Source organism: Muscardinus avellanarius, assembly GCF_963383645.1.
Source record: "Muscardinus avellanarius genome assembly, chromosome: 11".
In the NCBI taxonomy this organism is placed as follows: domain Eukaryota; kingdom Metazoa; phylum Chordata; class Mammalia; order Rodentia; family Gliridae; genus Muscardinus; species Muscardinus avellanarius.
In genome coordinates this window covers 16569833-16584246 of record NC_137797.1, presented here as the reverse complement: position 1 = coordinate 16584246, position 14414 = coordinate 16569833, and the positions used below count along the sequence as shown (strand labels likewise).

Below are 14414 nucleotides of genomic sequence, written 5' to 3'. Positions count from 1 at the left end.
AGTAAAGAAAAGAGGAGAGGAGAGGCAGAAAGAGAGAAAGAAGGGAAGGAGGAAAATTTTAGACAATCTGTCAAAGTGGTTCATCTTTCCTCTTAAGGATATGCTAAATTTGATAGTGCTCTGATCAGTGCTCAAAGGTCAGACCACAGAGCAGAGATAGTAAACAGCAACACGTTGGGTTTGGAACACAGAGACCTGCAGAAATTGAAGGAGGAAACTGAAGTGAAGTGAGAGAGAGCCTCTTACGGGACTGCTAGACCCAGGAGGAGTCATCCAGGGGTCCTACGTACCGTCGGTGCCAGGCTAAGCCGCATCTCCAGCCGAGAGTGGCCAGATGCTCCGCTGTGCTCATGCCACCAACTTGTTCTATCAAACCCTGACATAATTAAACTTTTACTATCGCTTCGCAAAATCTGTACTCTACAGGGGGCTAAAGATAGGTCATACCTAATTTAATCAAAAAGAAAATAATTTGTAAAATGATCTGCTGCCTTGGTAGGGTCCCACATACCCTTCCCTTTCAACACATTCCCTAAATCTCAATATGCACAAGGCATTGTAGGGGCTGAATAACCCAGATAAATTAGACTTGAACTCCCTCAGTACACAGATTTACTGTAGTCTCCATTTGGGTCTCAGAGGAATAGGTGTCTCTCTAGCTCAGAGCTGAACAGTCTCCCTTTCCTGTTTATCTTTTCTCTTCCTGTCTTTGCAAAAGCCTTTCCTCATCAGTTGTTACTCTCTATTCTTTTGGTTTTTAACTCTCCCTTGGTGTTTTCCTACACACACACACACACACACACACACACACACACACACCTATCTTTATTCTTTACATCCCGGCATCTTGAAAGACTACAATTTTTTCAGTGTCCTTAACTCTTTACTCAGCCTTCCACTTGCTGCAAGTCAGCGATTTCCAAGTTCCAGTGGTAGTAAAACTTGCTTTCTGCTCCCATTCCCTACCCTCCGGATTCCCCTGAAAATGCTCAGTGAGGTCACAAACAACCTAATTTTCCAACTTAAGGTGCATTTTTTGTCTTTTATCTTACCACAGCTCTTAATAATGGTTAACCCTGTTGACTGCTGTAATTGTGTGTGTGTGTGTGTGTGTGTGTGTGTGTGTGTGTGTGTGTGTGTTCTGGGGATGGAACCCAGGGGCATCCTATTTTATATTTTATTTGGAAACGGTCTCACTAAGCTTCTGAGAGCCTCACTCAGTAGCTGAGGCTGGCTTCTAACCTGCGCGATCCTCCTGTCTCAGCCTCCCAAGCACGGGGATTACAAGCGTGCGCCACCACCCCCGGCTTTACCACACATCTCTAGGTTGTCCTTTGACCTCTCTCCTTTTTCTTTCTCTCCACTTGTGTTTGCTAATTTCTATCTTTTCGCATTTAGTTGCTGGTGTTCCCTACAGTCGTCCTCTGGTCCCCACTTTCTCTTTACTTTGCTCCCTGAGTAATCACACCACCCCCCGTGGCTTCTGCTTCAGCGTGTGTGCTGAGTAGCTGCCCAAGTCTGTCTCCCCAGCCCTGCCTTTCTCCTGGACCCATCACGAGTGTCCGCCTGCTTGCTGGAATCTGCCCTTGACTTTCTCACAGGTACCTGCAGCTGATATTTAAACTTGAATTCATTATCTCCATCCCCATGTTCCTTGATCTTTTGTTTTTCCTTTTATCATTTTCTGTATGTTAAGCACCATTACTTATTTAATTACTAAAGCCAGAAACCCGGGAGTTACCCTAGATACCTTCTTTACCTGTAGAACTAATTATCACATCACACAGATTTCACCTTTTAAATATTTCTTATTTATTTTTCCATCCTGTCCACACACTACTACCTTGGTATAGGCCCTCAAAATTATTTTCTAAAACTATGACAGTAGTCAGATCTGTATCTAGTCAGATTGTCTTCCATTTGTCTTCCACATAACTGAGATACTGATCTAATACATAAATACAATCTCATCACCCCCTCCCATGGAAAACCTCAAATGATTCTCTTGTCACCTACATGGTAAAATTCAAATCTTACTTCCACTGCTTGCCTCTCTAGTATATTTTTCAGCTACTCCCACATTGCACTTTCTGCTTTTAATCATACTAAATGCCTAGTTTTTGCATGGGATGCCCTTCCCGGTCTTTGTCAGCATGGAGAGCTCTAGTTACCCTTGAAGAGCAGCTGCAGCATCATCTCTGAGGGCGCCTCTGACCGTCCTGTGCAAAGTTAAAGCATTCTCTCCACGGTGCCGTTTTCATTGGTCTCTTTTTACCTTTGACATTTGCTCTGTTATAACTCTTTATTTGTTGAGCTCGTATTCAAGACTTTGAGATTCTTTAGGTCAGAGATCATATCTCACTCCTCTTTGGATCCCTTCTGCTCAGTAAAATACCTTACAGATAGTAAGTACTTCATTGAGTGAATATGCCATCTTGTGTATTTCTCCATATAAGATAATACTTTCGTTATACTGTGATAGGCTCTCTAAGAGAAGGATATGCCAGGCACTGTGACAACTTGGCAGAGGGAATAATTAGGGGATATGGAGGTCAAAGAATGTCTGCGTAAGCCAGGGAGATGGAACATCGCCTTGGGAAGAGACTACCAGTCGAGATGTGAGGAATCCTCAGTACAGACGACAAGCTTACAAAGAAGGCAGAGGCCACAAAATGAAGAGCCTTTTATACCCTGTTTTGGAATTTGAGCTTAGCCTTTAGGGGAAACAAGTTTTATCCAGGAAGGGATAGAACCATCGTTTTGTTTTGTTTTTTAAGTTATATTGGGCATTTGTATGGAATAAGGAGTAGAAAAATATGAGGCTGGAATAGAAAATAATAGCTGTATAGATAGCCAAATTTGTTGGCTTACTTGGTCCTTTTCAGAAAAAAAAATTCAGTCCCCACCCCAACACTTCCATCACCCCCTTATTTTTATTCAATACCCTCAATTGCACATGAGGCTACCACCCCCTCAGGCTTGTTCTCTTCCCCCTCCCCCACTCTGGGGCAGTATCACCAACTTTGGGAATCTGAACTAGAGGAAGCTACGAGTGCTGACGTCTAAAAGTTATAGTATTGTCCAGAAAGGAAAGGATGTATACAGAGAAGGAAGAATGATCTCTGGGTAGAATCTGTTTTGCCATTCTTTCTTCATTGTTAAAGAGCAAATGCTCTAAGCCGGGCGTGGTGGCGCACGCTTGTAATCCCCGGGCTTGGGAGGCGGAGACAGGAGGATCGCGCAGGTTCGAAGCCAGCCGTGCTGGCATAAGAGACCCTGTTTCAAAAATATAAAATAGGTCTGGGAGTGTAGCCCGGAGGAAGAAGGGCTTCCAGGAACCCCAGTACCACAAAAAAAAAAAAAAAAAAAAAAAAAAAGAGCAAGCGCTCTTTGCTCTTGTGGTAGTGTGAGGTAAAACCCACACTTGTGTAGGAATTAATGTCGTGGCTGCCCGCGGGGCTCTCGCTGGCTGTGCTGCTGCGGTCGCTTCTCCTTCCCTCGCATCCTGCCAAGGTCATGGAGAAGCGCTAACCTGGCGACTCTCCGAGTGCGTGCTGAGTTGTTTCATCTCGGAAGCATTTTCACATAACTACGTAGATGAGTACTATGATGAAGAGCGCGCGCGTGTGTGTGTGTGTGTGTGTGTGCGTGTGTGTGTGTGTGTGTGTGGGACTGCCTCTCTTGTTTGTTTAGCTTTAGCATCCAAGTTTTGCCCGTTTTTGCATGGGGTGTCAACTCAGCATCCAAGTTGCCTCAGTTTTTCTTTTCTACTTTACCGAATGAAATATGGTATATTTGAAAATAGACTAAAAGGTTCCTTAAAACACCACCAGCGCTTCTCACCGTGAAGATTTTATATTTCTTTTGTCTCCCTTTTAATAATTCCTACTGTTAGGGACTTTATTGCCTTAACAAAAGTTCTTTAGACTAGTGTGGGGGGGGGTACTGGGGGTGGAACCCAGGGGCCTTTCTACCTCCGGGTTACACTCCCAGATCTATTTTATATTTTATTTGGAGACAGGGTTTTTTTTTTTTTTTTTTTTTTGCAGAGAGCCTCACTAAGTAGCTGAGGCTGGCTTCGAACCTGTGCAATCCCCCTGTCTCGCCTCCCAAGTGCAGGGGCTGCGAGCGTGCACCACCACACCCAGCTTCTTTTGACTTTAAAACTGTCAGCTATAGACAGATGTGGTGGTACACGCTTGTAATCCTAGTACTTGGTAGACTGCGACGGGAGAATCACAGGTTTGTGGCTAGCCTCGGCAACTTGGTGAGCTCTCCACTTCTTAATGAGATCCAAATTAAGAAATAAAATAAGGTTGGGGGTATAGTTTAGAGGTAGAACACCCCTGGGTTCAATCCCTATCACTCCCTCCACACACACACAAAAAAAAGCCTTGTCGACTATAACCTTAACTAAAAGGCCCCTTATTTGCTTTATTTATTTATTTATTTATTTATTTATTTATTTATTTATTTTTGGTGGTACTAGGGTTCCTGGAAGCCCTTCTACCTCCGGGCTACACTCCCAGTCCTATTTTTATATTTTTATTTGGAAACAGGGTCTCTTAAGCCAGAGCAAGCGGCTGGCTTCGAACCTGGGCGATTCTCCTGTCTTTGCCTCCCAAGCGCGGGGATTACAAGTGTGTGCCACCACGCCCAGCCCCCCTTATTTGCTTTAAAAAGTAATAAGCCTGGGACTGGGAGTGTTGCTCAGTAGTAGAGCACATGTTTAAAATGAACAAGACCCCGGATTAATCCCCAGCATACGCATGCACGCACGCGCGCGTGCACACACACACACACACAGACACACACACAATTTTGAAATAGTTAAGGTTATAGCAAAGTATATCTAAAATCATCTTTGTAAAATCAGAGTTTGTACCTATTTCTTCTAGTCAACGAGTAATAAACACCATCTACACCATCTGCTTAAAGTATTTTGGCCTTCAGTACCTTTACGTCCTTAAAATATTTTCATCTTTAGCCATTTTGTGTCATTATAAATTACTGTGTTTTAAGTATATTTATTTCAACCATTTATTCTTATGACCTCAGTTTAGACTTTTAACAGTTTCAGTGAATGTTATTTTTCTAGAATCGCAAAACATCCTTATTTTTAATTAATTTATTTATTTATTTTGTGTGTGGGGGGGTACTGGGAATTGAAGCCAGAGGCATTTTACTTCCAAGCTACATTCTAGACCGATTTTATTTCTTATTTGGAAATAGGATCTCACTAGGTTGCTGAGGGCCTCACTAACTTGCTAAGGCTGTCCTCGAATCTGTGATCCTACTGTCTCAACCTCTCAAGTACTGGGATTACAGGAATGTGTACCACCATGCCCAGTTTATCCTTATTTGCTTTACTTTTTTATTTTTATTTACTTATTTTTTTTTTGTGTGTGGTACAGGGGATGGAACCCAGGGGCATTCTACCTCCAAGCTACACTCCCAGCCCTATATTTTTATTCTTTATTTTGAAACAGGGTCTCACTGAGTTGCAAAGGGCCTCATAAGTAGCTGAGGCTGGCTGCAAACCGTGGTCCTCCTGGCTCAGCCTCCCAAATGCTGGGATTATAAGCATGCCCGGCCCCTTGTTTGCTTTAAAAAGTAATAAGCCTGGGACTGGGAGTTTTGCTCAGTAGTAGAGCACATGTTTAAAATGAACAAGACCCTTGATTAATCCCCAGCATACGCACACTCACACACACACACACACACACACACACACACACACACACACATTAAAAATAAGCATTGTCAATAATGCTTAGAATGAGAGTATTAGTTCTGTATGGGATTAGATCTGTGATGTGTATCCTCATTGGCTCTGTGTCTGTCCATTAAGATCATGTCTGACTTCCAAGAATATTAAGAATACCTACATGTACTGAGCATTTCTTTCTCTGATAACTCATTAAGAATTCATTAATTTTTCTAAATCACTGCATCTCAAAGATGTACTGGTGGTAAGAGATAGCATATCAATATTTGTTCAGAAGGCTTCCAAACTGCATGATTCCTCATTAAATTCATATATGATTTTATTAGCACCCACTGAGAATTATTACCAAGATCACAGTTATCAAGAGGTTCTAAGACTGAGATAGCTAGTTTAAATCTCATTTAGTCCACTTGTATTATTAACCCTTTTTTTATTTTACAAAAACATCATCAGTTTGTTACATCCGTAGAGAGGAGACCTCCCTTTTGTCTGGAGTGCCTCTATTCAGCAACAGAGGAGGCACATTTTGGTTCAAGTGTTTGAAACTTCAACAAACTCTGTCCAGGAATATTTCTCACTATATATCTACATATGTATGTTCTCTTCTTGCCCACCTGTTTCACTTCCTGTTTTCCCTTTAAAGCCCTCAGAATCGTTTTAACTTCTGCCTCTTTTGAAGAGATCTGAATTATAATAGTATTCAAATATAGCTTTCATTATGGCTTTCTATATGGATAATATGTTGTTTTGTTTTCTACAATTGTCCTTAAGGTGATACCTTATCAGTATGCTTTTGAAGGCCTTAAGTAAACTGTTTTTATCTTTTGATTAAATATTCAAGTACTCAGAGCTAGGCATGGTGGCACATACACCTGTAATCTCAGTACTTGGGAGGCTGAGACAGCAGGATCATAGGTTCAAGGTCAGCCTCAGCAACTTAGCAAGACCCTGTTTCAAAGAAAAAAATAAAAAAGGGTTAGGGGTGTACCTTGGAGGTAGAATGCCCCTGGGTTTAATTCCCAGTGACCCCCAAAATAAATACATACATACATGTGCGCACTTTGAAATTATACCTGAAGAAAAGGAAATACTCCTGGCCAGGCATGGTGGTGCATGCTTGTTATCTCCGCGCGTGGGAGGCTGAGACAGGAGGATCGCACAGTTTCGAAGCCAGCCTCAGCTACTTAGTGAGGCTCTCCACAACTTAGTGAGACCCTGTTTCCAAATAAAGTATAAAATAAGTCTGGAGTATAGCCTGGAGGTAGAAAAAGCCCCTGGGTTCCACTCTCAGTACCACGAGAAGAAAAAAAAACATACTCCTAAATAAAGCTCCAATCCATGCTTAGTATCTTCCTTAAAGGTATTTAGTAATCAGCTTGACAAGGTGGCACACACTTGTAATAATCCCAGTACTTGGGAGGCCAAGACAGGAGGATCCCAGGTTTGAGGATCACTATAGCCTTAGCAGTGTAGTAAGACTCAGCAACTTAGCAAGACCCTGTTTCGAAGTAAAAGGAACTAGGGTTTAAGGGTAGAACATTCATGAGTTCAATCCCCAATACTGCCAAAAAAGAGAAGAGGCTATCTAGAAAACACACACACATATAACCCAAAACAGTCTATAGTGTAGGGCTCCTTTGTAAAAATTTTATGTGTTGGCTTGTTTTAGAAATATCACTGCATGCTACTTGCAGTGGATACACTCTTGGCAGAGGACCTGGACCAAATGCTCTATTGGGTGTTCTTTTGTTTCTTGATTTTTTTTTTTTTTTTGTCTGAAATAATTATTTGGCCCAGGATTTCCAGGGGGAAAAAAAGAATGAGTATTTTTTTTCTAAAAACTTTGACTTGTGGGGTGGACAGTTAATCTGTTCCAGAGATCAAAAGACTGGGGTAGAGCTATAAAATACCCTACCCAAGGCCAACCAGTTGCTAAGTGTTAGAGCCATTACTGAGCTCTACCTAGGCCGATTCTTGGAACTGTCTTCTCGGTGGGCTTTGTGTGATCATGTATTGTTGCTAACTTTTGTTTTAAAAAGCAGTAAGTTAGCCTGTTCTGTTGTCTAATATTTTAACTTTTCTTATTTCTTATTCTTTTTCTGCTGACTCCTACAAAGAGTAATAGAGTTTATATTACATGCCATATTGGTAAAATCCAATCTGATCTTTACTATCGTTAGTTTTTTATTATTTCTCTAAAACTGAATTTTTAATGTAAAATTTTAAATCAGAGACTTAAAACATGTTCCTTTCCAGTGGCCTCACAATTGGGCCGTTGGTAAGAGGTCTGACATCTGCCAGTGTGTTGTGCGAGGGGGCAGACCTGTTATCATCCAGGGCTCCACCACCAGTTGCCCTCAGATACTCAGAGCCAAATTGGCAGGAAACAGGTTTTATTCAAAGCCAGCTTTGAAAGAAGATGGAGATTTGGAACAAGGAAGTTTTTCCTCTATATTCTGTCAGAGCTGCCTTTCAATAAAACTTGTTTTCTTGCCAGTTTGATTCTAGGTATTTATGGAGGCTACCTCTTAGTCCTCCTCAAAATGACAGCTTTGCCTGGTGAGAGTTTTTGTGAGCCATTCCAAGAGCAAAACTCCTGTTCTTTAGCAGTCTGGCAGTGATCAGCAGTGATGTCTGAGGGGGGAAGCAGCTTGACCACTTATATCTATTTAAGTTTCTGACCTAAAACAAGGTTTTTAGTCCTCAGAGAACATGTAGGAGAATTTGTAGATAGTTCAGCATAACCACTACCACACTTGGAAGCCTCTCCGTTTAAAATTTATTGCATAGCTTGGTGTGGTGGCACATGCTTATAATCCCAGTACTTGAGAGGTTGAAACAGAATTGCACATTCAAGGGCAGCCTCAGTAACACAGTGAGGCTCTTAGCAACTTAGCAGGACCCTGATTCAAAACAAAAAAATAGATAGGGCTGAGGGGGTAGCTTGGACGTAGAATGTCCCTGATTTCAGTACACACACACACACACACACACACACACACACACACACACACACACACCTGCATGGCAGGTGTTTCCAACCCCCTGTGTCGGGGGATAGTTGGTAATTGGGAGCACCTGAAGGTTCCTGTCTAAAACCCTGTTCTGTTTTTGCAGTGGATAGCCTGCTGAAATACACTGGCTATGGGAATGCTGCGGGACTATTGGCCGCCAGGGGCCTTTTGGCTGGAGGAAGAGGAGATAATTGGTACTCTGAGGACGAGGACACAGACACTGAAGAATACAAAAATGCAAAACCAAAGTATAGTATCAAATTTCTTTTCTCCTAACTATAGCTGTGCCTATGAGTTGGTTATCTGCCTTTCACTCCCTTTCTCTTTCATTTTCCAGTGCTGCTTTTCTCTTGTGGATTTGGAAGCTTTCCATGTATTGGTGGTGGTAGAGGCAGTCTCATAGCTAGTGCCTTAGTGACTTCAAGTGATTGAGGAAGGATAATATTTCAAGAAATGTTCTGCCACATGAGGTTCCCAGCATGCTCAGTATCCTCTTTTAAGTACTAAGAGAGCTGGTGTTTTTAGATGTCTACTGTCTACTAACAATATTGCTGCTTACCATTTGCCTTCCTTTCCCTAGGTTGAGATTTTATAAGGTATAACTAAGAGTAAACATTTAAGTTGGTTATCTGATGCTTCCTTCTTTCTCAGAAATCAATGTAAGTTCCATACATTATGATCAACCCCATTATAAGTCAAAAAGTAAAGTCACACAGCACACCGCCAGCAAAAGGAAGAGGTCTGGTTTCACAGTGAATTGTAATTGAATGTACACTTAGGGAATCAGCTTCTAACAGGTGTGTTAGTGTACCGAAAGGGCACTTCACACTGAGGCCAGTCTGAGTCAGCGTTTACAAGTTGAAGACACCAATTCTTCTCTTTTCCCCACAACAGGCACTCCTCCTTCTATTCCCTCCCCATCCTTTTAATCCCCTTCAACCTCCATCCCAGATAAACTTGTTAGTTTCTACCCAGGAGTTACATGAGCAGTTTTTGTGGGTAGCATTATTGGACATTGATAAAGTGCACCCTTCCAGTTTGGCATTGTCAGTGATTTTAAGATGTTCTCTTTTTCTACTGACGGTCCCTAGAATGTGATGTGGATCATGTAGTAGATGATCAAGGATAAACGATTATATTTTATTCTTTCCTCAAGGACAAAAAATGAAGGTTGTTTTTTAAAAGTATAGCTTCTGTCCTGTTGACATGAAAGTAATAGGTTGTCAGAAGATGAAAGAAATGACCAGCTCAGAGCCAACAAATCAGGTCAGAATAGGTAGTGTTACTTTTGGCATTCCCAGGGCTCAGCCTCAACAGAATCTTACAGAGTGTGTCCTAGGAAAGAAAGGCTTTTTGGGAGAGAGGGGGGTAGCAGTGGCTCTAAGCTGTACATTCTTAAGACCGTTGCCATTTAGACGCTATAAATTGGGCATTCCTAGCAAGTATCTGAAGCTAAGAGAGAAGTCATTTTTCTTCCTCTAAATTCTCGTTCTAAATTAGTTTGCTAGCTCTTGGTTTGTCCATCCCATGGAAATAAATAAACTTTATTTCTGAATCAGTTTTGATATTTTATATCTCTTCATTTGATACATAAGAATATCCCACTTGAAATGTGTCTCTTGCTCCCCCACCTCACTCTCTTTTTCCCCTTGAGATGGAGGGTCTCGCTGTGTTGCCCAGGCTGATCTGGACTTGTGGGCTCCAGTGAACTTTCTGCCTCAGCCTCCCAAGTAGCTGAGATTATAGGCCGCTACGCTCATCTAAAAGTTGTATTTTTAAAATAAAGGTTGAGATTACATTAGGCATTCTTTGAATCCAAGGGCTGTGGTCATAGTCAACTAGGGTAGAAAACTCATGAGTACTCTGAATGGTTGATACATTTGCATCTCAATTTGTGTTGTTGATTTTATTCGGTAAATGGCTTTTATAAAGGTTAGCAAGCACCAGAATGCTGCTATAACAAGGAGGAGCTCAGTGGAAACACAGGAACACTGGGTCTCTCCTAATAGTATAGGAAATTGAATTGTATTGTAGAAGACGTCAGGAGAACATCTTTTGTTTAATCGGTAACCATGATGTTTGATACTATTGTTTTGGCTCTCTGTCTTGAGAAGGCTGTATTTAGGCTTTCTACCCACAACTGGAAGAACATTTTTTTAGCCTTTGGACTTGGCTTATACCTCTTCATTAGAATAGTATGTTAATATGGTTAGAATAGTCACCATTGCGAAATCTTGTGTGTCTTAAATACTTCTTATTACAAGTACAAATACGCATATTTTTTTTGTTGGTGTGGGGGTTTGTGTGTGGCACTGGGACTGAACTCGTGGGCATTCTGCCTCCGAGCTACACCCCAGCCCATTTTATATTTTTGTTTTGAAACAGGGTCTTGCCGGGTTGCTGAGAGTCTTGCTACATTGCTGAGGCTGTTCTCTACATTACGGCTTACACTGCCACACCCAGCTTAAGTATGTGTTTTTTTAGTAGCATCATATCTTCTCCCTTTAAATAAGTTTGCACATTTTTTTCCTTAAATCTTCTTTAAGGTGAACAAGTGTGGTGGGATCTTTAATATGTTACTTTAAAATACTTCTTCAAGTGCTCACTTGGGCAGCACATGTACTAAAATTGGAACGATACAGAGAAGGTTAGCATGGCCCCTGCGCAAGGATGACCCGCAAATTCGTGAAGCGTTCCATATTTTTTTTAAAAAATACTTCTTCAAGTAGTCCTTGTAGAAGTGGTGGTGAACAAAGTACTTTGTAAGCAGAAGACCCCCCTTCATACTCTGGTGTGGTCCATAGAGCACAAGGACCTTGTCATGGAGCTTTTGTTAACCTGATGAAGTCAGTCTGAAAGGATCTCATTCTTTACCCCTGACTCCCCTTCCCCATAAGAGCTCCCAAGATCCCAGTGTGCTTTGCTTAGGATGTATATATTCACAGCAGTTGCTGGTATTGGCAAAGCAGGGGAATTGCCCTTTATCCAGTTGGTCTTGTCCTGTTGTCAAAAATGTAAGTGGATTCTGATTAATGCACCAAGGAAACCCGAAATCCTTTATTGGAATCTGAAAACAGGAATTGTATGGAGCTTACACTCAGGCTATGGGAGGCAGTTAATATCACAGCAATCCTTTTTGTGTCAAAATAAATGTACTTAATGGACTGGAAATGGCTTTCTACAGTTTGTACATTTAAACAAAATACACTCATAAAATCAAATTACATGCCGCATGGATTTTTGGTGTATGTCTAGCCAGGTTTGTTAAGTTTTCAGCTGAAGTTTGGTCCTATGTCAAAGGGAAAACACATGTCTAAATTCTAACTTTTATAACTGTTTCTTCTAGGTTTCTGAGCATGGGGGTCCCTTAACAGAATGGGCGATACCAACATAACTGATGGCTATGGTTTTATGCCATTCTAGAAAATTGAAAAATGTGTGTTTAATGACATTTAGCTTGTTTTAGACCAGGGGCTTTCAGGCTGGTGCACAGGCTTCTGGGGGTTGAAAGAGGTGTCTTACAGGGCGAAGGGGAACGCCTGAAGTGACGAGGCCCCTAGGACACCGGCTGGCATTCTTCCTACTCCACATTAGGTCTGATACCATTCGGAAGCTTAGAACTATTGCATCAGGCAAACTCAGGCATATTTCATTCTTGATTATATTTACCTCAGCTGTAGCTGTGGCAGCAGCTGTACAGATAGTTTCTTTAGCTCAAGGCAAGATACTTTTTTCTTTTTATTTGTCAAGATGTTGTTCTGCTGCTTAAGTCAAGCTCCCTTAGAGTTGTCTCATTATATTGGGCCTATGTAAGTCATTTCTCTTTTTAAATATTTCCTGAAATAAGTGAAACAGAAACCAGGTCTTAAGGATTTTTCTCTTTGTCCAGTTTGGGTTGTCATGGCATAATTTATGTATAATGGAATTTAACCAGCATATCTAGGAACTGGAATTTATTACTGTGAGCATTCATGAAACACATCTAAATCCAGATTACTGAAAGGCCAGAGTTGAAAGTAAAACTGTTGCCATTTCTGTCAGCATACTAGTTCCAAAAGTTTACTAGCCTTTCAAGTTCTAGTTCTCTTAATGTTTCTTTGGGTTGTAATTTGGGTTGACGACCAGCAAGGGGCCAGGTATATTAGCCGAATCTATAGCGCTGAGTTTTGTGCTAGTTTTCATTGTCTAGAGTCTCAACTGTCAGTTTTCTATACCTTTTATATCAAGGATATTATTTGTAATCACGTAACCTAACAGGAAACATTTTTGAAGTACTATAATTTTAAAGGACATTTTAGATCTTTTTGTAATGCCTAGCTGCATGCTAATATATGTGTATGTGTTCAGTATGTATGTTTGTGTGGCTGGTACGTGGTAAACGTTTTGTAAATACCTGAAATAAAAGAATGACACCATATTACCTAATTTTTACCATTGCTGACGTGCAGCCTTGGATAGGATGTGATTTCATAATTTATCCTACTTTAATGTGGAATTAGTACAATTAAATTTATTCAGTAATTCTCAAATTACTCAAGATATTTTTCTGGAACTGGTATCTCTCACAGTATGCTATATCTGAATTTAATTATATAAAGTTCCTAGTTGATGTATGGCTTCTTTAGTTACTGAAGAGTGCACATATGTCTCCATAGTGATCATGCAACAGAGTAAGTCACCTCCTGGATCCTCTGAGATCTTGTTGCTTATTTCTCAGCAAGTGCTTCAAGTCTGCTAATAGGAGTACCTGGTATTTATTGAGTGTTTAAATGTGTCAAGAGCAAGCCAGTGCAGTGGCTCAAGCTCATAATCCCAGCACATGGAGGCTGAGACAAAAGGATCCCAGGTTCAAGGCCAGTGCATGGTAACTCAGCAAGACTGTTTCAAAATAAGACCTGGGAGTATAGCTTAGTGGTAGAACAACCTTGAGTATAATCTCTAGTCACACACACACACGTGCCACGCACTGTTACCAATATTATCTAGTCTTCACAACAAGTGTCGGAGGTAGGGCTGTTTCCATTTACAGGAGCTCAATAAAGTCAGGTAACTTGTCCAAGGCAAGCTGTTCATAAGTGTCAGAGTCAGAGAGCCTAACTCTAGAGCTTGTGATGCTCGAGGGGTATTATTATTTTGTAAGGTAGGAAATGCAAACTCTTGTGCTTCTTGCTCTGCCTGTTATTTTGGAGGTAACATATACATAAGAAAATTTACCATTTTTACCAGTTTTAGGAGTAAAGATCAGCAGCATTACATGCATTCACACCATTATACAGCCATCACCAGAGCTCTGTGTCCTCCCCAGCGACGTTCTCGACCCAGCCCCCTCCTCCTAGCCTCGGGGAGCTAACATTCTTCTGTCCCTATGAAATCCAGAAACCCCGTATACATGGAGTCATATATAATATTTGTCTACTTATGACCGGCTAATTTCACTTATGTCTTTAAGATTCACCCACATTGTAGCATGTGTCAAAATTGCCTTCCCTGTTAAGGCTACATGGTATCCTAGTCTATATCTACACATTGTGTATCCATTCATCCATCAAGGGACACTGGGGCTGCTTCCATCTTCGGCTGTGTGAATAATGCTGGAGAATGTGCGTGCATTGGTACTCACTCAGGTCCCTGCTTCTACTTCTCTCGGGTCTGTACCCAGAGGTTGAAGTGCT

General features: G+C 41.3%; 1 protein-coding gene across 7 annotated transcripts in view; it reads left to right on the top strand.

Moving 5' to 3' along the window:
- RIC8B (RIC8 guanine nucleotide exchange factor B) overlaps nucleotides 1-14414 on the top strand; it is a gene marked incomplete at both ends in the record, with an annotated part of 107529 nt that overhangs the window by 72805 nt on the left and 20310 nt on the right. For all 7 annotated transcript variants that reach the window (XM_080705305.1, XM_080705301.1, XM_080705303.1 and 4 more), the window contains one exon: nucleotides 8846-8990. In XM_080705305.1, coding sequence (XP_080561431.1) covers nucleotides 8846-8990 — 145 coding nt within the window. The remainder of the gene's footprint in view (nucleotides 1-8845; nucleotides 8991-14414) is intronic.